The following is a 24,320-nucleotide window of genomic DNA, read 5'->3' on the forward strand; positions in this document are numbered from 1 at the left end:
TCACCACATCTTGTGAAGGCCACAGGCTTTTATTTTAGTGACCCAGGAGTCTCCAAGCAGGGTGCGCCAGGAGGGCCTCCCCGGGGGGCTCGTATATGTGTAGGGGAGGTGCCCGCAGGCAGGCGTCTTGGCCACGTAGATGGAGCCGGCAGGGCCGGGGTTCAGAAGAAGCCGAGCTGCTTCTTCTGCTGCTGCTGCCTCCACTTGGCCATGCTGTAGAACTCCTCCTTGGACTTCCCAAAGATATCTTGGAAATCAGAGTCTGAGAGATAGGACTGGGGTGGGGGAGAGGAGGGAGTGGGTGCAGAGGAAGTGTATCAGCGGAGCCCAGAACCCTGTCCCACTCGCCCAGAGGTGTCATCCTCTCCCACATCTCTCTGCCCATCACCCTATCTGGAACACACATCTCCCCGGGCAGCCTGCCCATTGCCCACCGTCAGTGGGTCACGCCCTGGGCGCCGGCACCTCAGCTTTATATGCATTAGTGCTGGGGCGGTGAGTGGCGGGGCGGGGGTCTCAGGCATCCACCTCCTTGTGGGCCGGGTCCACACCCTCCGGCAGGTCCTCAACAGCCTGGTGCCTCAGCTGTTCCCGGGGCAGGCTCCTGCTGGCCACGGATCTGGGGCCGCTGCCCGCCTTGGGGCCCCGCTCCAGCTCGTTCTCGGAGCTGTCCTTGGAGCCCTTGAGGGCCCACAGGGCCAACGGGCCTGCCCTGCCATTGCGTGGCGATCTGGACAGCCGGAAGCTGCTGACCTGCTGTCAGGAGAGGGGACTCAGGCTGGGGAAGCTGGGGGATGGGCTCCCATGGGAGGCCACACTGAGCCCACCCGCCCTCCTGCCCCCAACTGCCACCCCTGCCCTCTACCGGCACCTGGCTCCTTCCCTGCTCCTCCTGCCCTTGGGCCATGCCAGCTGAGCCCAGACCCCTGGGAGGCCCCAGTACTCACTGCTGTTCTCTCTGAGATGGCAGATACTGCTCCCATGCCGCCCTCCACCACCTCCTCATAAGACTGATTGTTCTGGGGGGGGGCCGGATGGAGGGGCACCAATGGGACCAGATTCCCCACACACACTGGAGGTCCCTGGACAGGGCAATGGCTCCCCCACCATCTGCCAGGGCAGGCCCGTCTCCCAGGATTAGGGTGGGGATGGGGGGTTCAGGCTTCACTCACCGTCCATTTGTAGGGGTCCCAGGTGTGGAACCATCCAGTGAAGGTGGGAGGCTCGTGGCCCTGCTTGACCAGCACGATAGGCGTGGCCAGGCTCCTCCCTGCTGGGTGCGTCTTCAGGTACTCCCGGCCCCAGGCCACGGCCTCCTGCTTCCACTCGCTCGCAGCTGCCCCCAGCCACAGGAAAATCTGGGCCACAGAGGGGGCCTGGCCTTGGGCGGGTGGAGCTGACCACTTCCCTCCCAGCCCTGCCCATCAGGTGGTCTCAGAACCCGATGCACACATCCCAGCCAACCAGACCCACCCACCCCACACACCCGTAAATGTGCCAGGAAGTCTCAGGCATGCGTGTGTGCAGTCAATCCACACATTTACTGAGCACCGACTGTGTGCCAGGTAATGTTCTAGGCACGGGGGACTCAACCATGGGAAAGAAAGAGACAAAATCCCTGCTCTTGTAGAGCTTTCATTTTGCTGGGGGAGACACAAAAATAAGTAAAATATGTAGTATATCAGATGGAGGAAAATAAAGCAGGGAAAGAAGAGAAGTGGGGTGGTGGTGGGGTGGATACTGTCATTTTAAATTAGAGTCAGGGAGAGCCTTACTGAGAAGATGACACTGGAGTCAAGCTCTGAGGGAGGTGGGGGAGCAAGTCACATGTATGTCTGGGGGGAAAGTGTTCTGAGCAGAGGAAACAACCAGTTCAAAGGCCCTGAGCATGCTGGCATGTTCAGGGAGCGGCCAGGAAGCCATGGTGGCTGGAGCAGAGTGAGCGAGGGGGAGAGTCGGGGCCACCTGTCACAGGGCTGGGGGAGGGGCTTTGGCTGCGCTCTGAGTGGGATGCGAGCCCAAAGGCCTCCTTGCCACAGTCACACAGAGTCCCAGGCACAGTGATGCAGATACACACACACGACCACAGATACACAGACACAACTGTCCACCACCACTCAGCCAGACGGCAAATCACAGCCATACACTGTCACCCGTACTCATGCATAGTTGCATCTAAGCACATTTACAGTGGATCACACAGCCTGAAAACACAAGTAGCCTGAAACACCATCACATCCAGCCACACAGAAACATGATTACACAGTCATACGAATGCAGTCACTCAGGCACTCACACCTGCAGCCAGTTACATTGTCTCTCTCTCACAGTGTCACCAGTTATAGACAGTCTGGTCACTTATAGCCAGTTCCTTGACCACACAGCCATTACACACAGCTGCACACACACAGGCAAATTCAGGCACACAGACAGACAAATGACAATGAAAACACAACCAGACAAAATTTATGGGATGCAGCCAAATCAGTCCTAAGAGGGAAGTTCATAGCGATACAGGCCTTCCTCAAAAAAACAAGAAAAATCTCAAAATAAGCAACCTAACCTACCATCTAAAAGGATTAGAAAAAGAACAAACAAAACCTAAAGTCAGCAGAAGGAAGGAAATAATAAAGACCAGAGAGGAAATAAATAAACTAGAGATCAAATGCAGTCACACAGAGGCATCACGCACATGCGTGCACACGCACACGCACACACATACGGTCACTTTATGGCCACCCACTCAGCACTGACATGTCAGCCATGGGCACTCAGTTGCATGGACTCACACACGCCCTTATAAGGCACATGGAGTTACACCCAACTACACAACCGGTCACGACCACACATGAGTCCCAGACACACAGCCACAGTCTCCCCCAGGCTCCCTGGGTCACAGAGTCGTCCCTGGTGTCTTATCCACAGTCACACAATTGCCCAGTCACTCAGTGTTACAGTGTCGTAGATAGTCACACACTCACCCGCAGCCTTATATGCAGTCACGTGGCTAGAAACACAAAGTCACACACACTCACACCCAATTACGCAGGTGCAGACACCCCCCATTCACAACGCAGCCAGGCACCCAGGCTGCCGTACCTCCTCCCAGGTGTCCAGTAACATGACGTCATACTTGTCCAGGTCCTCTTGGCTAAAGAACACCACTTCCGTGAGGACCAGGGGGCCCGTCTGGATGGAGCACTCAAACAGTCGTGGCTGGAAGTCGGACACATCCTCGGGGAGCCTGGCCAGCATGGCACAAGGCCATGAGGGGCGCAGAGAGAGCTGGGCTTCTGACCAGCCTGGGCCAAGCCAGCCCCCAGCACAGCACCCCTCTACCGCCCCCCAGGGGCTGGGACACAATGCCTCCTGGAGCAGGAGGCACCTGCTCCCCTCTAAGTTCCACCCATCCCAGGATCCACTCCCAAACGCCTGCCCTTCTCTGGGCCTCCGTGTCCTCGTGTCAGTGGGGAAAGCAGGTTAGGTAGTCTGTCTTCCCACAGGCAGCCGGGGTGCAAGCTGCCCCATGAATTTCTCGGGGAAGGAGCACGGGGAAGGAGGGGGTGGCTGGCTGAGTGCGGAGGGAGGGCCGAGCTGGAGCCCTGCCACCCTGGGAGGGAGGAGCCGCTGGCCCCCAGCCTCAGGCCCAAGGTGGGAGGACGGAAGCCAGGCTGAGAGAGGGTGACAGCAGCACTCAGGAGCTCAGGAGACTTGGGGGGAGCACAGCGCATAGCTGGGCCGCACAGACATAAAGAGCGGTAGGTTCTCCGCTCCCAGTTCCCTTTGAAGCCTCACTCTGCCCTTCCTTCCCATACATACCCTTATCCATTTACGCACCCCACACACACTATTCTTGCACACTCCACACACGCTGTTTACCCATATGTCATATTACACCGGGGACACCACCCGTGGGGATTGTGGGGTGGGGGAATGCACTTTGCCCTCTGGCCCTCTGCCGATAGGACGGTCCAGTACAGGGACCGTGCAGGGAGCACATTCGGCCAGCAGAGGGCGCGACCACCCTGCTGTCCCCGGCACCTTCGTGCTCCAAGTTAGGGAGGAGGGAAGGGTGGGCTGTGCTCCTAGGAGCCCCTGGGCTGGGGAACCACGAGTTCTCAGCTCCAGTCTGGCCTCTCCACCTCCCTGTGTGACCCTTAATCAGTCACCCACCCCCTTGGGCCTCAGTTCCCTCCTCTGGGTCAGGAGAGCACCCTCGTCCCAGCCTTGTCACCTCTTGCTGCTGGGGTAGGGTGCCCGGCCCCCCAGGGCCTCCCAGAAGTGGGGAGGCTCCTGACCCTCCAGCACCATTTCCTTGTCCTTCCTGGAGATGACGGTGACCACTGTCCGTGCCATCTCACGCTGGTCACCGCTGCAGCCCTGGCAGGCAAAGAGCTGGGTCACGCCCTGCACAGGGAGGGGCCTTCACCTCCTGCGCCACATCCCCTGCTAACAGGAGCCTGTGCGGAGCCGCGCCTGAGTCACAAGGAGCCCTGGGCTCGTGGCGGGGCACACATGACAAAGTGTCTCCCTTCCTCCCCCTCCTCCCTCTGTCTCCTCAGCTGATCAAGGTCACAGGGACCTGAACCCTCTCCAGGTCCAGAGCACAGGATGGGGACCTCCAGGCTTGGAGATCATTCACGGTTTATGCTGAAGATCAGAGAAAACCCTGGCAATCTGAACTAGGCCTCCTTTTCCCAAGAGACTTGGGAAGGGATGTGGTCCCGGCACGAGGCAGGAAGGAGGGCAGGCAGCCTGGGCCTGGCCTGGCTCTGACCCGTGGATGCCCAGGTCCACCCATAACTTCCCCCAGGTCCCAGAAGGGACACTGTGGCCTCTCCCCCACCTCCCTCTGGCCTGAGGCTGGACTTAAAGTCAGCCTCCGCTGCGGAGTAGACCCTTCCCTGGCCTGGCACCGCTGCCCCAGGCGTAAGTCAAGTAGTCATTGCTGGGGTACCTTCCCAAACCAGAGGTAGCAGAGGCTGGCTGTGGCCAGCAGGAAGATATCGTTGGAGTTGAGGGCTGAGGCCCGGGCTGGCACCTCCAGGGTCCAGGTGTTGTAGCTGTCGGTGCCTCGTACGTGGAAGAGCCTTGTGGCGGACTCTGGCTGCCCCTTCCCGTTGTGCCCAGCGCTCCCCTACGAGAGGGCTGGGCCTCAGGCTGCGGCAAGGGCTCTTGGGGCCGCCTCCCTCTCCCAGTGGGGGCCAAACTGCCTCGGCACCCAGGGCCCCCTCTCCTGAAGCCAGCTCTGTTTTCTACCCTCTGAGTGTGGAATGTGAGGATGCCATCGGTCTAGAATAGGGAACCAGGCCCTTTCTAAACAGACCCCTCACCCCATCGCCAAGGGGTCAGAGCATGGATCCCGCAGGCCTTGAAGACGGAAAGTGGGGAGCAGCTTTGCCTGTGTGTGACCCCAGGTAAGGCCCCAGCTCCCTTTCCGTTCCGCTTCCGCACTTGTGCGCCTGTTCTGTGGCTGCCTCTGGGGATGGGGGAAGAAACTCAGGCAGGGGTCGCCCTTGGAGCTCCTGGGCCTTGGACAAGCACCAGGAAGCCAAGGGGCTACCGCTGGGCCCCTGACCTGCAGAGAAGGCGCTTAGCACATGCGTGTAAGGGCCATGGGTGCACGGAGGGGTGGAGAGACTGCGGCCACAGCAGCAAGGCGGGCCCTACCTGGAAGATCACCAGCTGGCCCTGGAAGATGGCGAGGAAGTGAGGGGGCTCACTGCCCATGGTCACGTGCTCCTGCACCAGCGCTCCGTGGTACTGGAGGTCCAGCTCCTCGGCGTTGCCCTTCAGGGCCTTGATCTCGTGTGCGGTGGCCTGGAGGCCCTGCGGGCAGGGGTGGTGAGGGCCTGGCACGGCTCCCAGACCCCACTCTCAGCTCCTGAGCTCTGGGGCTTGAGGGTGCCCGCCACCCTGCTCAGGCCGGCGCACCTGCCACAGGTACAGGATGTACTGGTCGAGGCCCATCTTCTGGTACGTGTAGAGGACAAGGTAGCAGTTGCCTGCGCACAACTGTCCGTGATGCATGGGGTCCACGGGCTGCCTGCGTGAGCCCTGGATGTACCACACCTGGGGAACAGGGGCCCAACAGGCAGGGCTGGTGCCTCCACCTGAACTAGCCCACCCACCGTGTGTCCAGCCAAGAAGCTCTCTGCAGCGGGGGACACACCTTATCTGTGCAGACAAGGGGCTCCCCCCGAGCTCTGTGCCCACCCTACACTCTGTGCTTCCCCCAGGGACCCCTGGGACCCACACCTGTGCCAGCCTGTTCTCAGCCAGGACTCTGAGTTGGTGTGTGGTGCCTGGGACAAACAAGCGGTGAGCACTCCAGAGGCTGCCCAGGCTGCCACGTGCCACCCCAGCCTGACCTCACCAGCCACAGCCCTGCACAGCTGCTCTCTGCTCAGGCCAGGGCAGCAGAAGCTGGGCAGAAGCAAGGCCTTGGGGCTCTTGGAAAAATTTCCTTTTTTTCAAGTGTCACTTAAAAAAAGCAAACCCTGTTCAAAGACTGAAAAGGAAACACTTAGTCACACTTAATGTGATATCCTGTTCCTGTGGGTAGCCGAGCATGGGCCCCGGAGCCAGGCAAACCCTGGTTGAATCCCGGTCACCCACAGCGGCAGTGAGACCTTTCTGAGCTTCAGTTTTTCCCACCTGTGAAGTGGGGGTAACAGCGCTCACCTCGACATGGCAAGAAACAACATCTGGGCATCCCGTGGCCACACAGAGCCTGACGGCAGTCTCTGGAAAAGACCAGAGCACCGGGAATCCTGCTTCTGCAGAAGAGGCTGACTGCAACCACTCGCCTCCAGGAGCAGCACTCACCTGGCAGCCAGGCTTCCTGGCTCGGGGCCCCCTCTGGCTGCCTGTCCCCGAGCCTGCTGTGGGGGGGGGGGGGGCGGGGGACGTCCCCTCCCTGGCTTTGTGCTCGGGGCCTGGGCTGCAGACCCCTCCTTCCTTCCTCCCTTGCCCTTCTCTCCGCTTTCCTGTTTCTCCTTTTCTCTCTCTCGCTGGTTGCCCCTCTGTCTTTCCCTGGGTACCCCATCTCTCCCTGACCCCCTTTCTCCTCTCCCTGTGCCCTCACCCCTCCCTGCTCTGCATCCCATCCCCTCCTCCCTCTATTCGGTCTCCTCCGCCCTCTCTCTCTCATTCTCAGTCTCCTCTTCTTTGTCTCTCCCTGTCCCCTCAACCTGTCATCCTCTCTCCCTCCTCCCCCTCCACCCCGTCTTCTCCTATCTCAGTCTCTCCCCACTCACTGCCACTGTCCATCCATAGTAGGGCAAATGTCAGAGGGCACCTTGGAGAAACAGTACTTTCTCAGACCTCGGCCTACCTTGAGAACTAGTGCGCCTCACACAGGCCCAGCTGTCCTGTTCCCATACGCTCTCAGCACCCGCACACCAGCCTCGGGGCCAGGTGGGACCACAGCTTTAGCCCCATTTTACATATAAAAACCTAAGCCCTGAAGGAATTAAGGGCCCTGCCTGGGGGTGACCCAATTAGTCAAGATACAACCCTGCCCTGTACAGAGCCTGGAAGGAGCCCCCAACCCCTGCCATCTCCCAGAACATTGGTCTGAGACCAGAAGGGTGGCTGACAGGGTGTGACTTTGTGTTGGGCGTGTGGGGCTGTGATCATGTGTGATGCAGAGTTTGTATGCTTACATGTTTTCAATTGTTTGAATAAGTGCAATCACAAGGTATGAGTATGTGTGTCTATAATATGTATGTGTCATACATATGACAAAAGGGCACAATTGTCCGAATGTTACTGTTCTGGGTGCCATGAGTGTTACCGAGCAAGTGGCCGTGGCTGCATGGGACTGTACGCGTGATGCATATGAGCTGGCAGGGCGGAGGGTGCGTGTATACGTACACATGCCCCGTGTGTCCCTGATTGTGTGTAGATGTGCACCTGGGCGTACCTGGGTCACTTTAGCAGCCATAAGGTTCACCTGAAGACAAAGCCTACACCTGTGCGCCCATCTTCCCCCAGCCAAGTCAGTGCCCCTCACCTCCACCTTCCCAGAGCCGTCGTCCACCATCCTGAGCTGGGCCGCCAGCTCAGGATGGCTGTGCAGCTTGCCCACGTCCAGTTTCACCTGAAGTAATTTACCTGAGGGTGGGACAGAGGGTGTCACTGGCGATGTCTGCCCTGTCCCAGACTTCGCCTCGCTCAGCCAATCACGCAAGAAGCTCCCTCCGGCCACGCCCCCTCAACCTTCCCGTGGAGATTCTGGGCCCCGCTCAGGCCCCGCCCCTCCAGCCCCGCCCCGCCCATCGTTCAGGAAGCCTCGGCTCGGCGCTCCGCTCCGCCGTCCGGCCACGCCCCCTCACCCATTCCGCGGAGGTGCTTGTTCTTGCGCTGCTCCCCAGACCACGATCGGAAGAGCTGCTTGAACGCGGCCGACTCGGCGCCTTCGTCCACCACCTCCACATTGGTGTAGCTCGGGTAGCCCTTGGCCTGGATGAAGCCCTGGGCGGGGGGGCTCTGTCAAGCGTGTGGCCCAGGGGCCCACTGCTCCGCTCCACCCGCAGGACCTGCCGCTCACGCTTCGGGGCCAGCCAGTGCACTGGGCAGCGTTAATTAACTGAGCTCATGACTGGCTTAAGGAGCTGGCTCCGGCACTACCGACTTCTCTGAAGTCCCTGAGGACAGGCAGGGTCCCGTTAGTCCGGACCTCGGGAAGGGCCAGCTATGACCACCCGTCAGACCCCAGGCAGAGCCCTGCCTCCCCTCCTGGAAAAGGAGGGAGCACCCAGTGCTTGGAGAATCCTCAGACCTCAAGGCGGGTCCCCCACATCCCCCTTTTACACATGGTTTCTTGGAAGCTATCTGGTCCTCCCCCGTCAGGGCCCCCAAGGCAGGCCACAGCCCGCGGTACCCCAGAGAGAGGCCCTGTGTTCCCCCTCGGACCGTTGGGCAGAGCTGTGTTTCCGCCCTCAGACAGAGCGGTGGGTGTTCAGGCTTAGACCCCAGGGCAGGGTTATGTCCTCCTCCACCCGACAGGGCTCCCAGGGCAGGATGTATCCCCCTCCTGGCCCCAGGGCAGGATTACCTCTCTCTTTAGACCCCAGGACATGGATGTCTCCCAGCTTAGGTTGCAGGGTAAGGCGGATTCCTCCCTACCCAGGAACCAGGGCAGCTCTATGTCCCTCTAAGCCAGGGCCCCATAGCCTCACCAGAGCCCTGCTGAAGGCAGCCTTTTTCTCCTGGAGGCTAGTCATGCGTCCCTGCCACACGTAGATCTTGAAACCACCCTGGTCCAGGATGTAGCAGTCCTGGGAGCCAAAGTGGGGCTGGTCAGTAGGTGGTCCAGACTGGGTTGGGCTTGTAGAGTGGGTGGGGAGATGGACGGGATGGCTGGGGCCAGGCTTGCCTCACCTCCTTCTGCAGTAGGTCTTGGGCCAGAGGACAGGTCGACAACTCCTGGATCACCACATCCTTGCCCTTCTCGTAGACACTAGGGGACAGGCATCCAGATGTGGGCAGCTCAGCTCCTCCCGGGCCTGGCTGCACTCCAGCTACCACTGCCCCTCGCACCTCCAGAGGCAGAAGGCTTGGGGGCTGGGGGCCCAGGTTGAGGTCTTCACTGCAGCCTTGCTGTGAAGACTTAGGCAGCTCCCTGGCCCTCTCAGGGTCTCAGTTGCCCTGTCTGTACAATGCGTTCTCAGAAAGGCAGCCATGCAAGAGCACAGGCTGGGCCTAAGGTCCCACATGGCCTGCCCCAGAAACCCATGAACCTTTTCTAGAGGGCTTCCTAGAGACACCGTGTTATTGCAGTAATGCCGGACATGCACGCCTGGGCTATTCCACCCACCCTGCCCACTCCCAAGGTCTGCTCACTGGTAGAGGCGGACGTTGGCCTTTTGCAGTTGGTCAGTACTCTTGCTGGGCATGGCGGTATGCAGGTTGCCCACTCTGCAGCCCAGCACAGCTTCCATGATCTGCATGAGGTCAGCGGCTTCAGCCTCATCATCCACCACACCAATCTGTGCACGGCCACCACGCTCCCTGTCCTGGAGGCTGCGGGTCAGGGCCAGGCCCTGCGGGACAGGACCTGGCAGTCAGAGCATCCCCAGAATGCCCCCCATCACCTCTCAGACAGTCCAGCCCAGAATCCTCCTGTCACTGCTCAGCTCCCAGAGGCTGGGGGCCAGGGGAGGTATCCCCTTATCCTGGCATCCAGGGGTACCACCAGTTCAGGATCTGGACTCAGTTTGTAGGTGCTTCTCAGCTTCTTAGGCGAGAGCGAAGCCCACGTCTTGGGGTAGCTGGAGGATGGGCACCTGGAGGACCACCCCTCTCCCCGAGCACCGCACCCCTTAGTTCCCGGGGCAGACACTGACCCGCGCCTTCTCAGCAGTGCTGGTTTTGGGCCCATTCCACTGGATCATCATCTTGCCCAGGTCTAGCAGGAAGATGTCACTCTTATTAAAGCTGTGCCAGGAGAGCTCTACCTGCCAGAGCCAGGCGTCAGGGAGGGAGACAGTGTGTCACACCACCCGCACCCAGGTGGAGGGGCACTGCAGCCTGTCCTTGCCCACGTGCGCATAGCTCAGGTGTGTCACTTATGTGCATGAAGCTGCGTGCAACTGGGTGTATGTGTGAGTGTGACACCACTCTGATGGTGTGCAGGCACGCATCCATGTAAGCATGTGAGACCTTGAGCGTCACTGTGGATGTGGCTGGGTGCATCTCTGGGCATGTGTAAACGTAGGTTATGCTGCATTTCACAGGGTGTCCGTGACCGAGTCTGACACTTCTCACTCAGTGCAAGTCTACAGCAGTACATGCGTACACAGACACATGGATGCAAGTGGGGCGCAAGTACCAGTTTATCCACATGTGTAGATGTGTGTGTAGGTGAACATCAAATGTGAAGAAGTGTATGAGCTCCTGGCTGACAGTGCATGTGTACCTGTGTGGGGGACAGTGTGTTATCTGTGGAAAAGGGCAAGTATCATCCCAATGCTTTGGAGAGTAAAAGTGGGAGCTCTGAATAATTATGCCACGCTAACAGGCAAAACCTGGGGCTGCATGGTGGCGCTGCATGACCGGGGATGTATGATCACTAAATCTGTGGGTGACACTGTGTTAGCCTGGGTGGGATTGTCTGTGAGTCACAGAGCTGCCACATACCATGCAGACAGCAACGTACACAACTCAGCGTCACCATTCACATCGCAGGCGTCAAACTCCTGACTGTTCATTACACTGATGGCAGCAAACCGTCTTGTTCTCACAAGATCAGTATGTTCCATCAATATCCTGACAGATGGAAGTAAGGGGTGCTCAGGTCTAATTTGCACAAGGGCACTCTATGGACCGAGTGGCATTAGGGCTAACCGTGGAGACACTGGGTGTGCCTATGGGTGACAATTATGACGTGTATGAGAATGTGGGGCTGTGCACCTCCCTAAATCATGCTACTTCCCATTGTGCTGCTTAGCAGAGCCATCCAGGTGCATCATCGTGTCTGCCTCACCTCCCTAGTTCTCAGTGTGTCCATGGGACAGATGAGGAAACAGAGGGTCAAAGGAGCTGTGGGACGGGTGGGGCTGGAAGCCTGGCTCTGCCTTCTCTCTCCTCATCAGGATGGGCCATCGGGGAATGCTGACCTCCCACGTTCCCCCCAATGTCCCCACCGCCCTCCACACTTCCCTACACTTCAGGACACGCAGTCCAGCTGAGTCCATGGTCAGGTGGCATCCCTGGCAGCTCTCACCTCGCTGGCTGACACGTGCTTCCCCGCTCTGATGTGCAGCAGTCGCTGGATGTTGTACACGTTGGTCTCCACGTGCTTGAGGGCAGAGGCCAGGCCTCCCTTCCGGTAGCTGAGGAGAGCATGGGGTCCCATGTGAGACCATATGCTGCCATGCGCAGGGGTGAGTGCAGATGTGCGCGCCTGCATGCACACATGCGGGGACACGTGTGCCTGTTTAATACGTGTGTGCAAGTAGATATGAACACGTGTGTACAAGCATATGGGGGCAGTAATGTGCATGTGTTTATCCATGTGTAGATACGTGGACACATGAATGTGTATATACATGTATGCATGTGGGGAATAACGTGTATCTGTTTATCTGTGTGCGTACAGATGTGCGTGCATGGAATTCACGCAACCGCGTATATGTGTGTAGGTGGACATGAATACTCACCAATGTATGTGGGTGTCCATCTGCAGGTGGACATACATGGGGTGGCGTGTTTTCTGCATGCGCATGTATACATGTGTGCGTGCATTTATGTATATACTATTTACATGTATCAGGTTCAACAGAAATGATCGAATACTGGCAATTTCCTATGGTTCGACCTAATATATTGTAATTGTTAATTAAATAAATATTTGAAGCAATTTACAGCAAAAGACATATTTCTATTGGGCATAGTAACAGAAAAGCAAACTGAAGAACAGCACTGGGATCCACTCCTGGGTATACACCCAAGAGAAATGAGAAACATATGTCCACACAAAAACTTGTATACAATACTGGATGGTGAGTAAACTTACTGCAGTAATCATCTCACAATATATGTAAGTCAAACCATTATGCTGTACACCTTAAACTTATACAGTGCTGTGTGTCAGTTATATCTCAATAAAACTGGGGGGAAAAACTACCCAAAACTTGTATACAAATGTTAACAACAGTATTACCCATAACAGCTAAAAAGTGGAAACAACCCAAATGTCCATTAAGTGATGAATACATAAATAAAATGTGGTATATCCATCAATGGTGGTGTATAATTCTATTTAAGTAAAATGTCCAGAAGAGGGAAATCTATACAGACTGGGGCAAGGGAGTATTGGGGGAAATGGGGAGTGATGCTAAAGGGTACGGGGCTTCTTCTGGGGGTGTTGAAAACGTTCCAAAATTACGGCGATGGATCCCACAAGTCTGTGAATACACTAAAAAATCACTGAATTTTATGCTTTAAACGGGTGGGTTGTATGGTATGATTTGTATGTCAATAAGTTGTTACCCGCCCCCCTCAAAAAAACCACCCCACACACTATGATGAGGGAGACAGTTGCCCCAGGCCGCCAGCCACCCCACGGCTCCTGTCCCTCCCAGCCCCCTGCCCGCCTCACTCACATGATTCCAGGGCGGAAGTAGCTGCGAAAGCAGGCGGATTCGTGGCCCTGCGCCTCGCGGTGCTGAACGGTGGCGCCACCCAGCGCCTCCTGCAGGTGCTGCACGAAGGAGCCCGCCGTACCCTGCGCCTCCACACCCGCCTCCTTCCCGACCCAGTAGTGCAGGTCTTTGGGTGCCCCCGACGTGGCCTTCAGGCTCTGGGGGACCTAGGGCCCAGGTGTTTGCGTCCGTGTGTGTGGTGAGGGGCTGAGGTCCCAGGAGTGGGGTGGGGCCCGAGGGCTGAGGCGGAGAGGGGAGATCGAGGTGGAGGATGTACGAAGGGCTGTGGGGAGACTGGTCAGGTGCTTCCACCGACAGGAGACGGAGACCGGCGAGGGAAGGGTGAAGAGGCCTCAAAGGCAGCAGCCTCCGTATGGGATGCGATTCTTGGGCTCCCAGCCTGCCTTTTCCCAGGGCGGGGCTTAGTCTGCACCATGGAACCCCCAAAGGGCCAGCCACCCCACCCCCCACCCCCCTGAAGTGCTCACGTGCAGGACGATATAGCAGTGCTCCTCAAAGAAGTTCCCATAAGCCCGCTCGGGGACCGGCACCATCTTCAGGTTCTGGGAGAGGAGGGTGCCTAGTGACAACTTGGGAGACCCTGTTCCCCCCAGCCATGACCCTTTGGCGTAGGGGGAGGGAGCTCTGAGTGGGGGGCTCTTCTGTCTGGTCGTGTAGCTCACCTCAGTGATCCATATGTGGAGGTCCCTGTGGCTCTCGATGGCTGGGAGGCCCCTGTTGGTGTCCATCCTAGATCAGGAAAGAGTGAGGGAGGGAACAGTAGCCAGAGTCCTCAGGCCCTGGCCGCCTGTACTCTGGGCTCTAAGCAAGAGCTCTCCCCACGCACAGCTCTCCAAAGACCCTTCATCATAGCCTGTGCCTCTCATGAGGAGGGCTGCGTAAACAAAAGGGCCAGCACACCAGGACACCAGGGTACTGCAGACGTCGGCACAGAGGCTTTGCAAACAGGGACCTGCCTTGTCGTCTGTGCTTGTGTACTTGAAACAGGGCTGAGCTCTGTGGACAATGATAGGCTTTGAGTCTATGGACAACCTCTGCAAACAGACAGGGCGTTTGAAACAGGCTATGCATACAGACACAGGATCTGCAGCCAGGGACAGTCACTGTAGACAGTGATAGGCTTACAGCCAGGCGAGGGCTCTGCTAGTCACAACAGGTGCTGTAGGCAGGGACAGACTCTGCAAACAGGGGCAGGCTCTTGAAGTGAGACAGAATCCTGTAGACAAGACAGGCTCTGCACACAAGGCAAATAGGCGTAGGTCTTTCAGACAGTTAGGAGATAACCATGCAAAGAGACACAGCACCTGCAGAGAAAAGGGACAGCTTCCTCAGACCCAGGAAGGGGATGCAACAGGCACAGGTTCTCCTGACAAAGATGAGTTCTGTTGACAGGGACCACCTTTGTAAGGATGACCTACGTGAAGAGACACAGACTGGACCCAGGGAAATTCAGACAAGCTGGGCAAACAGGTAAAGTTTATGAACACTGAGAAAGGCTCTACAGACAGTCCCGGGTTCTGCAGGTGTGGAGGGGTTTTGCAGAATTGGGAAAGGCTTTGCAAATGTGGATGGGGACAAACCCTTAAGACAGGGACTCTTTGCAGAAGAGACAGGCTCTGCAGATATGAACAGGCACGTAGATAGGCAAGGCTCTGCAAAGAGACACAGCATCACCAGTAAGAGAAGTGCTTGCCAGACAGAGGCAGGCTCTGAAACAGGCAAAAGCTCTCTAGGCATGGTCAGGCTCTGCATGCAGGGACAGCCTTGGGAAACAGCCTCAAATCCTGCAAACAAGGAGATCGGAACAGCCTGGGCAAGCAATCGTGAGCTCTGCAGAGCAATCCGGGCTCTGCAAAAAGACACAGGCTCTGCAGACAAAGCCTGTATAGACAGAGACTTGGCAGATTGGGGTAGGTTTTGTAAGCCCACACAGGCTCTGCAAACAGACAGCCTCTGTTAACAGTGACAGTGTCTTCAGAGAGGGCAGGATGTGCTGAAAGGAGCCGGCCGGGAAATCAGCTCCATGTTCCAGCACAGATGCCCCAGACATGGGCAAGATCTTAAAACGGGGCTGGGTTCTGTAGAGAGCCCAGGTTCGGCAAACAGGGACAGGCTTTAGAAAAGGATGAGTTCTAGAGAGAGATAAAGGCTCCATGAATAGGGACAGGTTCTGTTAACAAGTACCCATGGAATTAGGAGTAGACTGTGCAGACAGGCATGGGCTCTGCCAACAGGGATGTGCTCTGTCGAAAGACAGGGGTGCTCCCAGACACAGTGACCCATGGCAGGTGAGAAACTCTTCGTAGGAGGAAAGCCTGCAAGCAGACGAGAATTTCTATCCAGGAAGTTGAGACAAGCTGTGCAAATAGGCAAAGGCCCTGAAAAATGTCACAGACTGTACAAATAGGGCTCAGGTTCTGCAGACAGAATAGGCTCTGAAATAGGAAAAGACTCTATGAATAGGGACAGAGTCTAGAGACAGAGATACTCCTTGCAGAGGAAACAGGTTCTGCTGACAGGGCCAGGAACTGTAAACAGACAATGCTTTATAGACAGGGACGGTGTCTTTAGGCAGAAAGAGCTGTCCCAGCCAAGGCCGCGGGACAAGCTCCAGAGACAGGGATAGGCTTGCGTTCAGGGCCGCTTCTGCAATAAAAGCATATCTTATCCATGAAGAAAGAGGGACAGACTGTTTAAAAAGACCCAGGTTCTGAAAAAAGACACTCTCAAAACAGGCTCAGGACAGAAAGAAGCTCTGCAGATCAGACACATGTTCTGCAAACCCAGGACAGACTCTGCACACACGGACTGTCTCTGAAGATGACAGACTCTGCAGCAAGTGACAGGCTTAGCTGACATGAGCAGTTTGCATAGATCAAACCAAAACATTCTCAAATTCTTGAAACACAGCTGAACGCTTAATACACACAGACTGCAAACAGCCACTGGCTCTGCAAACAGCAACTTTGCCGTGCTCTGTGGTTCTGAGTGTGCACAGGAGAGAGAAGCGTGGAATGAGAGGGATCTGGGGAAGAAGGGGGCTCTGGATTTTGTTTCATGTCGGCAGGTGACTCTCAACGACCCCGGGCTTCCCTGCATCCCTCCTTCAGAAACCTCTGCATGAGGCTTGGTCATTCCTTCATCCGTGGAAATTCTTTCGACGTGTAAACTAAATCCTGCCAGCTGCAACTTTTCCTTCTTGCTGCTGCTTTGCCCAATAGACCCAGAAGTCCCTTCTTTCTGAATTTCTCACTCCTAGTGGCCCTGGTGTGGTGTTCACTCCTCTCCCCTCCCCTCTCCACTCCACTCTAGCCGTGCTATATCAGCAGGAGGAACAACCTTGACCCTGCATGATCAGGGGAAATGAAGTGGGAGGGGAGATACAGAGTTACAGAATCAGAGGCAGAGCGTGGCAGGTGGCACCGAGTGGCCCAGCTTCCTTACGTCTTTGTCCAGGCTGGGCCCAGGCCCTGGTGAGCTCACAGTGGGAAACACCCAGCCCTCTCAAAGAGGGCCAAGATGGCCGTGGATGTGGGGTGAGGTGGGGTGGAAGAGGGAGCTGCCCAGAACAGGGCGGGCAGAGGGGGTTCCTGCTGGGGCTAGAGCCGCCCCCCCGAACCCGTACTGGAGACCCTGTGTGCTGACGGCCTGGCCTCCCTCACTAGAGCATTGGATTCCGGGGCCAGGGGCTTGTCCTCCTGGTTTACTGCCGGCTCCTGCTGCCTGACACCTGGCAGGTTCTCAGCCCATGACTGCAGGAGTGAAAGCGGACAGAGAAGGGAGTCACCACGTGCTCTAACTGCACCCAGAACTGCTGTCGCAGTGATGGCCTGTTGCTGTGACAGTGACATGAGTGACAGGCAGACACGGTGACCATGTAACGGTGGTCTCAATCAACAGGAAACACGTGGTGACATCAAGTGACAGGGGTAGTGACATTCGGCGGTGACGGGCAGAAGCAGTGATTAGTGACAACCACCAGGGCACAGGCAGGCAGTGACCAGAGGTACAGACTAGGAGCTGTAACTGTGAAATAGTGACAGAGTGACAGGAAGATTGGTTGGCTCAGCACAGGGGTCACCAGGGCTCCCTCTGGGGCAGGGAAGTCAGACTGCGGCCAGGAAGTTGGGACTGGGCTGGTTGCATGGGGTAGGGACAGCATCATCCCCAGGGAGCTTGGAGGGTGCCCGCATATCCAGTGCCAGCCTGCAGAGCCAAACTCTCAGGCTCCCAGGGCCTGAGGCCTCATCCCATGTAACCTGTCTTCCAACTGGATTCTGGGGGGATGGAGAAGGGATGCTCAAAGGGTGGGGGCCATATCTCCCCAGCACCCTCTTCTTTCCTCCAGGCAGTCCCTTTTCCCTCAGGAGGCCCCTGCCCTCCCCAGAGTGCCCCTTCTGACCCACCAGGTTTTCCCACCCGAGGGTGTCCCCTCTTCCCCTTCCATCATCCACCCCGAGTGGGGACCCTCTACCAGGTATCCTCTCCTCCTACTGGAAGCTCCCTTCTCTTCCCTGGGGGCTCACTCCCTCCAGCCATGGCCCCCTTCCTCTCCCAGATGTCCAGTTCCTCCTCTGACGTGCCCTTCTGTCCCGGTGCCCCCTCCTTTTCTGGGTGCCCTTTTCCTCCCCCCATGCATCCTCCCTCTCCCCAGTGCCCCCTTCTCTCCTGACTGCCCCTCCACCCTTTCTGTGCTCCCTTCCTCCTCCCTTCTTTCCCCTGGAGCTGCCCTCTCACACCCCTTTCCTTCCCCAATGCACTCTCTCTCCCCTGGCCTCCTTTTCCCTTCCCCGGGTTCTCCTCCCACCCAGGGGCCCCTTTCTCTCCCTCGGAGCCCCCTCCTTCCACACCCCCCGCCCCTCCCTCTACCCAGAGCCTCCTCCCTCCTCTGGTGCCCCTTTTTCTCCCCTAGGTGTGTAACTTCCGCCTCCTGAGGATCCTGAGAAGGGGCGGACCCTGAGGTCACTTTGCCCGACTTCCAGGAAGGGGGCGGGGGGGCACTGCCTGCTGGAGTGGGAGGGAGGGACAGGGCCCCGGCCCCAGGTGTATGGACTCTGGGAGACAGACACGCCCCCCCACCCCATAGAAAATCTGACACTTTCCTGCCCCTGAGGATTGCTCTGGTCGCAGCCTCCCTGCCTCCACCAGTGCCCTCACCTGCTGGGCTGCTCGCTGCCTTCCCAGTTCTACCGGCCCCTCGGCAGCCCCGAGCCCAGTGACCCGACGTGGTACACCCCATTTGGGGCGGCCCTCCCCACCCTGGCCCCCCAGTCTCCTCCCTGCCCGGCCTACCTGCTGGAAACTGCTCGTTCCTTCACCCTGCCTGTGGGCAGTGCTGGGCCTGGCTCGGGGCCAGGCTCTGCCCATTGCCCTCCCCAACACTGTAACTGAATCCCTGTTCCCGCCCAGCAGGACACGCCCCAGCACTTGTCGGGCTGGGGCATTCACACTTAGTCAATCAGTTAGTCAGTCAACAAATATTAACCCAGCTCTCTGAGAGCCAACCCCTTCCCCTGGCTGGACTGCCAGGCCTCACCTCCAGGGTACCAGTGGCCAGAGAGAGCGGGAGATGGAGGCCTGGGCTGCACCAAGATGTGGGGTGTGGAATCCACTGTGATTTCCCTTCTGAGAGTCCCTGATCCCCGACCTCCAGAAGGCCAGGCCACCCCAGCAAACATTAGGAGGAAGCAGCGCCAAGGCTGGTTCGGGGGGGTCGGCAGTCTGGCTCTGCGAGACCCAGGTCACTTCAGAAGGTGGGGGAAGGTGGCCAGGGCTCCCTCCTGCATCTCTGCTGCCCTCCCCATCCCAATTCGGGCTCGCTGCCCGGCACAGCCCTCCCCAGGGAGCCCTGATACCCATCGTGGGAGAGGCCAGTCCAGCCCTTGCAGGGAACACGCCGCTTCCACGCCTAGGCTAACCCCCTCCTTTCCTTCCTGATTGTGGGGTGGGGGAAGAGCTGGAAAACAGAGCCTTCCAGAACCTCCAGGGGCACGGCCATCCTTAACTTAGACCACAGGCCTCAGTCCCAGCCACGGTGCAGCCGGTGTGGATGCCCCTTCCAGTGCGGGAACACGGCTAAAAGCTGCCACTGGGGGCTACCCTGGTGGCGCGGTGGTTAAGAATCCGTCTGCAATGCAGGGGACACGGGTTAGATCCCTGGTCCGGGAAGATCCTACATGCTGCGGAGCAACTAAGCCCGTGCGCCACGACTACTGAAGCCCAGCACCTAGAGCGTGCTCTGCAACAAGAGAAGCCACTGCAGTGAGAAGCCCGCACACCGCAACGAAGAGTATCCCCTGCTCGCCGCAACTAGAGAAAGCCCGTGCACAGCAACGAAGACCCAACGCAGGCAAAAATAAATGAATAAATAATTAATTTTAAAAAATCCCTTAAAAAAAAAAAAGCTGCCAATTGGTCCCAAGACCCTTTCCCCATGTCCAGTCCTCACCCCCACTGCTCTCTGTCACAGGGTGAGGGGATTCCAGGAAATCTGGGTCCAGCTGTGCCCAGGAGGACCTACTGCCGGTGTGTGACTGTGTTTAACAGATAGAGTTACTGGGTCCCTGTGTGTGAAGGGAGGCCCGTGTCACAAGGCACTTGGCCAGCCCCTGTGTGTGTCTGTGTGTCTGACCTCGTGTGTGGGAGAATGCCTTTTTGAGCCTCTGTTCCTTTCTGTGACTGTGCGTGTGTGCCTGTGAGGTGCCTGTGTTTGGCTCCACCTCTTTGCCTGTGCACACCTGTTTCCCGACTCCTTTTGTCTGGGCCCCAGCAAAATCACATGCAGTCACTTCTCCCCACCTCATCTCACTTTCTCTCTCAGTCCACCCTGGTTGGTCTTTGTTCTTCATTCCCTGGAAATGGCCCTTTCCTAGTCCCCAGAGCCCAAAAGCTGGGGGTTGGCTCCCTGTCTTCACCTTACCTTTCCCCTCCACCAACCAGGAACTCCGCTGACCAACCTTTCCTTTTGAAACCTCCCCCAGCCCAAGTTTTCTCCCCACCGCACCGGCCGCCTCCTTTGGGGCCTTTAAATGTCAGCAGGCACAAGCCTCCGCTCCTTCGCCGTCTCCTTTCTATTTTTTTCCCAAGTTCCAGTCCCCAGGCTGTAAACACCATGGAAACGCTCTCTTCTGACCCCAACTCCCACCCCTCCCGAACTCCCCCAGCCTCCATCTGTCTCCTTTATCTCGTCCCATCTGTCCTGGCATGTCTGCCCTCACACTTGACATCCACGTCAGGCCTCTCTCAGATCTACCTCCTCACAGCCTCCGGAAATGGCAGGAACATCTAGCTGCTCAGGCCCCAAACCTGGGAGCCATCCTGGGTTCCTATTCTCCCCTCACACCCAGCAGACTGGCCAGCGGCTGGTTCATCCGGGCCCCTGAGCCTGGCCAGCCCTCTCACAACTCCTGCCCTGCTCTGGAAAGCAGCCTCTCACACCAACTGGCAGCACGAGCTCCTCTCTCGATCTCCCTGGTCCCTACATCCATCCTCCCGCCGTAGCCAGAGGGATCTTTCAACCATAAATCAGATCATGCCATCCCCCTGCTTCAAACTTTCCAGAAGCTTCCCTAAAATCAAATCCCCAGTTGCCTGTCCCTCTGGCTGCATCTCCTATCACTGTCCCCAGTTCTCACTACATTCCAGCTACAGGATTCTTGTGTCTCTTAAGACGCGGACCTCATTCTAGTGTCTGGACCTTTGCACTTGTTGTTTCCTTTGCCTGGAAGCCTCTCCCCTACATCTTCCCATGGCTCCCTTTCCACATTCCTGACTCAACCAAAACGGCACCTCCCTCCGCCCTCGTTGTGGGCAGGACACCCCACCTGGCACAATGCAGCCTCAGCAGCTTAATGCGGGGTGGGGGCACAAGGAACTCTCCAAGGCCCCTCCCCTTAGACTTCTCTGGGTCTCTAGGAAGTCTCTCATAACTGCCCTACTCCAGAGCCGCCCCACCCTGTAATCTGTGACCCGAGGCCCGGAGCGGTGGCAGTGGGCCCAGGGCCTGGCCTGGGGTCCAGATGAGCAGCATTGTTTTGTGTCTGGTGTGGACAACTCCACGGGATCAAGCCCTTGGCACAGAGAGAGGAAACTGAGGCCCAGAGCAGTGATCACAGGCAGCCAGTATGCTACAAGGACGAGAGAGTAACCGGCCTCTCCCTTCATCCTCCGGAGCAAGAATGGAGCTCTGTCAACCGCTCCTCCGGTTCGGCCACCCTCCCACGGATCCGGGCTTCGAGTCAGAAGGGGACTGAGCCTGGCTTGCCTCACCCAGCACCGACCTGGCCATGACCCCCTCGTACCACTGACCTCTTCCTGCCCCGGGACGCCGCGACCCGCCCCCACCCTCGCCCCGCAGGTTCCCAAGGTTCTCAGCGCTACTCTGTTCCTCCCCGCCCCCCACCCCCCACCCCCCCACCAGCTTATCTCCGAAGGCCCAGCCCCCTCGGCATCAATGTTGATAAAGGCGTCGGAGAGCCTGGGGTGGGCGGGGCAGGCGCTGGATGCCAGCCCCGCCTCAGGCCCCGCCCCTGCAGGCCCCGCCCCCACGTTACCTGCGCTCTGGTTCCCACCTCGGCGTCCTGGTGTCCCAGGTTTCGTCCGAGTCCCTCCCAGACAGGTGCAGGATGTTGCCTCTCGTGGAGACCGGGTCCCAGGTGGCGGGGGGGGGGGGCGGGGGCGCCCCTCCGGAGCGCGGACAGGACCTGGGCCGGGGACGGGGCTGCCTGACCAGTGTCCTGAATCCCACGGCCTGGAAACGTCCGGTCCTACGCCCTTGAGGAGAGCGGCCTTGGGCCCGCGTGGGTCCCCTCCCGCCCCCCACCTGGCTGCAGGCCGCGGAGGAGCAGTGACACAGTAACCGGGGCGCGCACGGTCCGAGAGCGACTCCCCCGAGGGCGCCATGGCAACGGCCAGGGCCCGAGGAGATGGAGCCTGTCCTGTGCCTGCGGGGGCCACCACTCTAATGAGCCGTGTGGAGTGCCCGAGACCGAGGACGGTCCAGAGAACAGCCCTAGGTCTCTGCGAACGAGAAGGTGCCGATGCCTTGCGTCTCCGTGGCGGGGAATGCGTGGCCCTGCGCAGCCCCCGTGCACCCCCCCAATTAGACACAGCTGGGGCCAGGACGGTACCCTCCCTACCCCCTCCTCCCGCCAGGTGAGGTGTTCCCGGTGGCTTGAGCGATCCACTGCTCCAATGTGAAGTGGGGGTAGCTACTCTGCTCCCCACCTCACTGTAAAAGCAGGGAGCTGTCAGGCAGCTGGGGCTCTTATTGGGACCCCCGCCTCACCCCTGCCTTGGGAAAGACTCCCAGTGTCCATATAGTGTTTTCTGTGTACTTTTCTGAGTTTCCTGAATTTTCTGCAGTGAATACATAACACCTTTCAGGTAAAGCAATATATGTCATTCCCCCTAAGCCCTGCCCATAGCTCCTGTGCCATACCTGGAGGTGTCAGGCCTGGAAGAGTTTTGGGGGACTTTCTTTTCTTCCATAGCCAGAGTGGAGGTTCTCAGCCCAGGCTGCACCTTTGAATCATCTGGGCACGTAAAAATATGATGCCCACCCTTAGAGAGCTGGGCTGGCACGGGTCCTCTGAATAGGTGGGAAGGGAACAGGTCATCAAGAGGTCACTTGCTTGGGACCTGGCATACTGAGAGTTCACCTCCTGATGTTTTCTTGTTTGAGCACCTATATCACTTCTGTATTCCAGGACCCGGGTAGGAGGCTGGGGAGGAGTGGCTGGGGAAAGCCCACCTGGGAAGACAGTCTGCTGAGCTTATGGATAAGCGGCAGTCTGTGTAACCTGGGATGCTGGCGTGGCACACATCTCCTGTGCCAGGGCTGCCTGCGAATCAACAGGCTGCTCACGGCCCAGATTCACCACCTGGCATGGCCACTAGCCTGATCTCCAAGGAGAACACACTGGACCCTCAGGCCTTCGGGAGGAGGCTATGTGGGCTCTAGGTTCTCCACCCCACACCTCCCTTACAGCACCCTCTCCTAACCCAGTGATTCTCAGTTCTGGCTGCCCATTAGAAACCTGAGGGCCCTTAAAAATACAGATCCTCAAGTCCACCCCAGACCATTTAAACCCAGCTTCAGGGGCAGTGACAGTTCTCAACCAGTTGTTTGCTTGTATGCAGAGGTGGGGCCTGGGGGCAATGCCAGAGAAGCCAAGGGGAGGGAGAGGGCTAGGGAGCTGAGCAAAGGAGAGACAGAGGGACAGAGAGGGACACAGCCTAGGAATCCAGACCAGGGAGGAAGCTGGGGTGACCGCTCTGGCTGGCCAGGAGCTCTACTGCAGAAAGGGCACCTAGGGGCATGGTACAGACTAACTAGGGGGTGGGGGGGGTTGGGGTGTGTCTCTGGGTAAATATTAGGTTTCCTGGCCTGATATAACACTGTGCCCTGTGTTGTTTGGGATGAATATACATGCCTGGCAGAACCCTGTATCCCTCTGACAGACAAAATAGACTGCAGAGCATTGTCTCACTGGCCTCTGTTTTCTCATCCACAAAATGGGGATAAGACCTATCTGCTGAGATTGTTGACCCTGGTGTTTTCTGTTATCTGAATTAGGTATCATTATGAAGAAACAGTCCTTAGAGTGGTGAGGCTGTGCCCAAGGCTCTGCCGGGACTTCCTAGCAGAGGGGCAGGGCAGGGAACTTGTCACCCCTTACCTTCTCATACAGAGGGGCTGGCTGAGGGCAATGTTTCTGGATGTCCCAGTGCAAGAAAACTGTTTTGGATATCCTTACTCTCTTCCTGGGTCCTTTGCCATGCTTCATCTGACAACCACAGCACCTCAGCCAGAGTATGCGAGGGCTATGGGTTTAGGTACCACACTCAATGCCTGTGGCTCTGAGGCTGTGGTTTCCTCAGGCTGCACTTGGAAGCCTGTTGGTAGGGCTGGAGTCCTTGGGGGAGGATGGTAAGCCAGACCGCTTCTGTCTGGGGAGATGAAGCCAGGGTCCTAACACTGGGCAGAGTGGTTTCCTAGCTCCCCTTGGAGTCAAGGTCCGTGGCTCCTGAGATCCTGCTCCCATTGGCCCCTGCTCTTCAGAAGCTGGGGCACCGGGAGACCCAAGGTGCCGGTGTGAGGCTGTGCAGCTGGGAGAGAACAGAGAACAGAGTGAGGAGAGGTGCTAA

General features: G+C 57.9%; 1 protein-coding gene across 17 annotated transcripts in view; it reads right to left on the reverse strand.

Moving 5' to 3' along the window:
• The window catches only part of VILL (villin like), a 27,924-nt gene continuing 3,604 nt past the window's right edge, over positions 1-24,320 (reverse strand). The window contains exons 2-23 of one of the 17 annotated variants that reach the window (XM_033402149.2): positions 23,852-24,281; positions 22,612-22,705; positions 22,459-22,529; positions 13,835-13,901; positions 13,640-13,714; positions 13,113-13,318; positions 11,732-11,840; positions 10,353-10,463; positions 9,850-10,049; positions 9,388-9,466; positions 9,186-9,284; positions 8,340-8,478; positions 8,018-8,118; positions 5,935-6,072; positions 5,671-5,829; positions 4,958-5,137; positions 4,235-4,380; positions 3,100-3,244; positions 1,173-1,358; positions 948-1,019; positions 529-756; positions 1-275 (exon numbers count right to left, since the gene is read on the reverse strand). In XM_033402149.2, coding sequence (XP_033258040.1) covers positions 162-275; positions 529-756; positions 948-1,019; positions 1,173-1,358; positions 3,100-3,244; positions 4,235-4,380; positions 4,958-5,137; positions 5,671-5,829; positions 5,935-6,072; positions 8,018-8,118; positions 8,340-8,478; positions 9,186-9,284; positions 9,388-9,466; positions 9,850-10,049; positions 10,353-10,463; positions 11,732-11,840; positions 13,113-13,318; positions 13,640-13,714; positions 13,835-13,900 — 2,553 coding nt within the window. In that variant the 5' untranslated portion in view covers position 13,901; positions 22,459-22,529; positions 22,612-22,705; positions 23,852-24,281 and the 3' untranslated portion in view covers positions 1-161. The other 16 variants (XM_033402147.2, XM_049715880.1, XM_033402148.2 and 13 more) reach the window with 16 other exon arrangements.

Source organism: Orcinus orca, chromosome 10 (genome assembly GCF_937001465.1).
Source record: "Orcinus orca chromosome 10, mOrcOrc1.1, whole genome shotgun sequence".
Lineage (NCBI taxonomy): Eukaryota > Metazoa > Chordata > Mammalia > Artiodactyla > Delphinidae > Orcinus > Orcinus orca.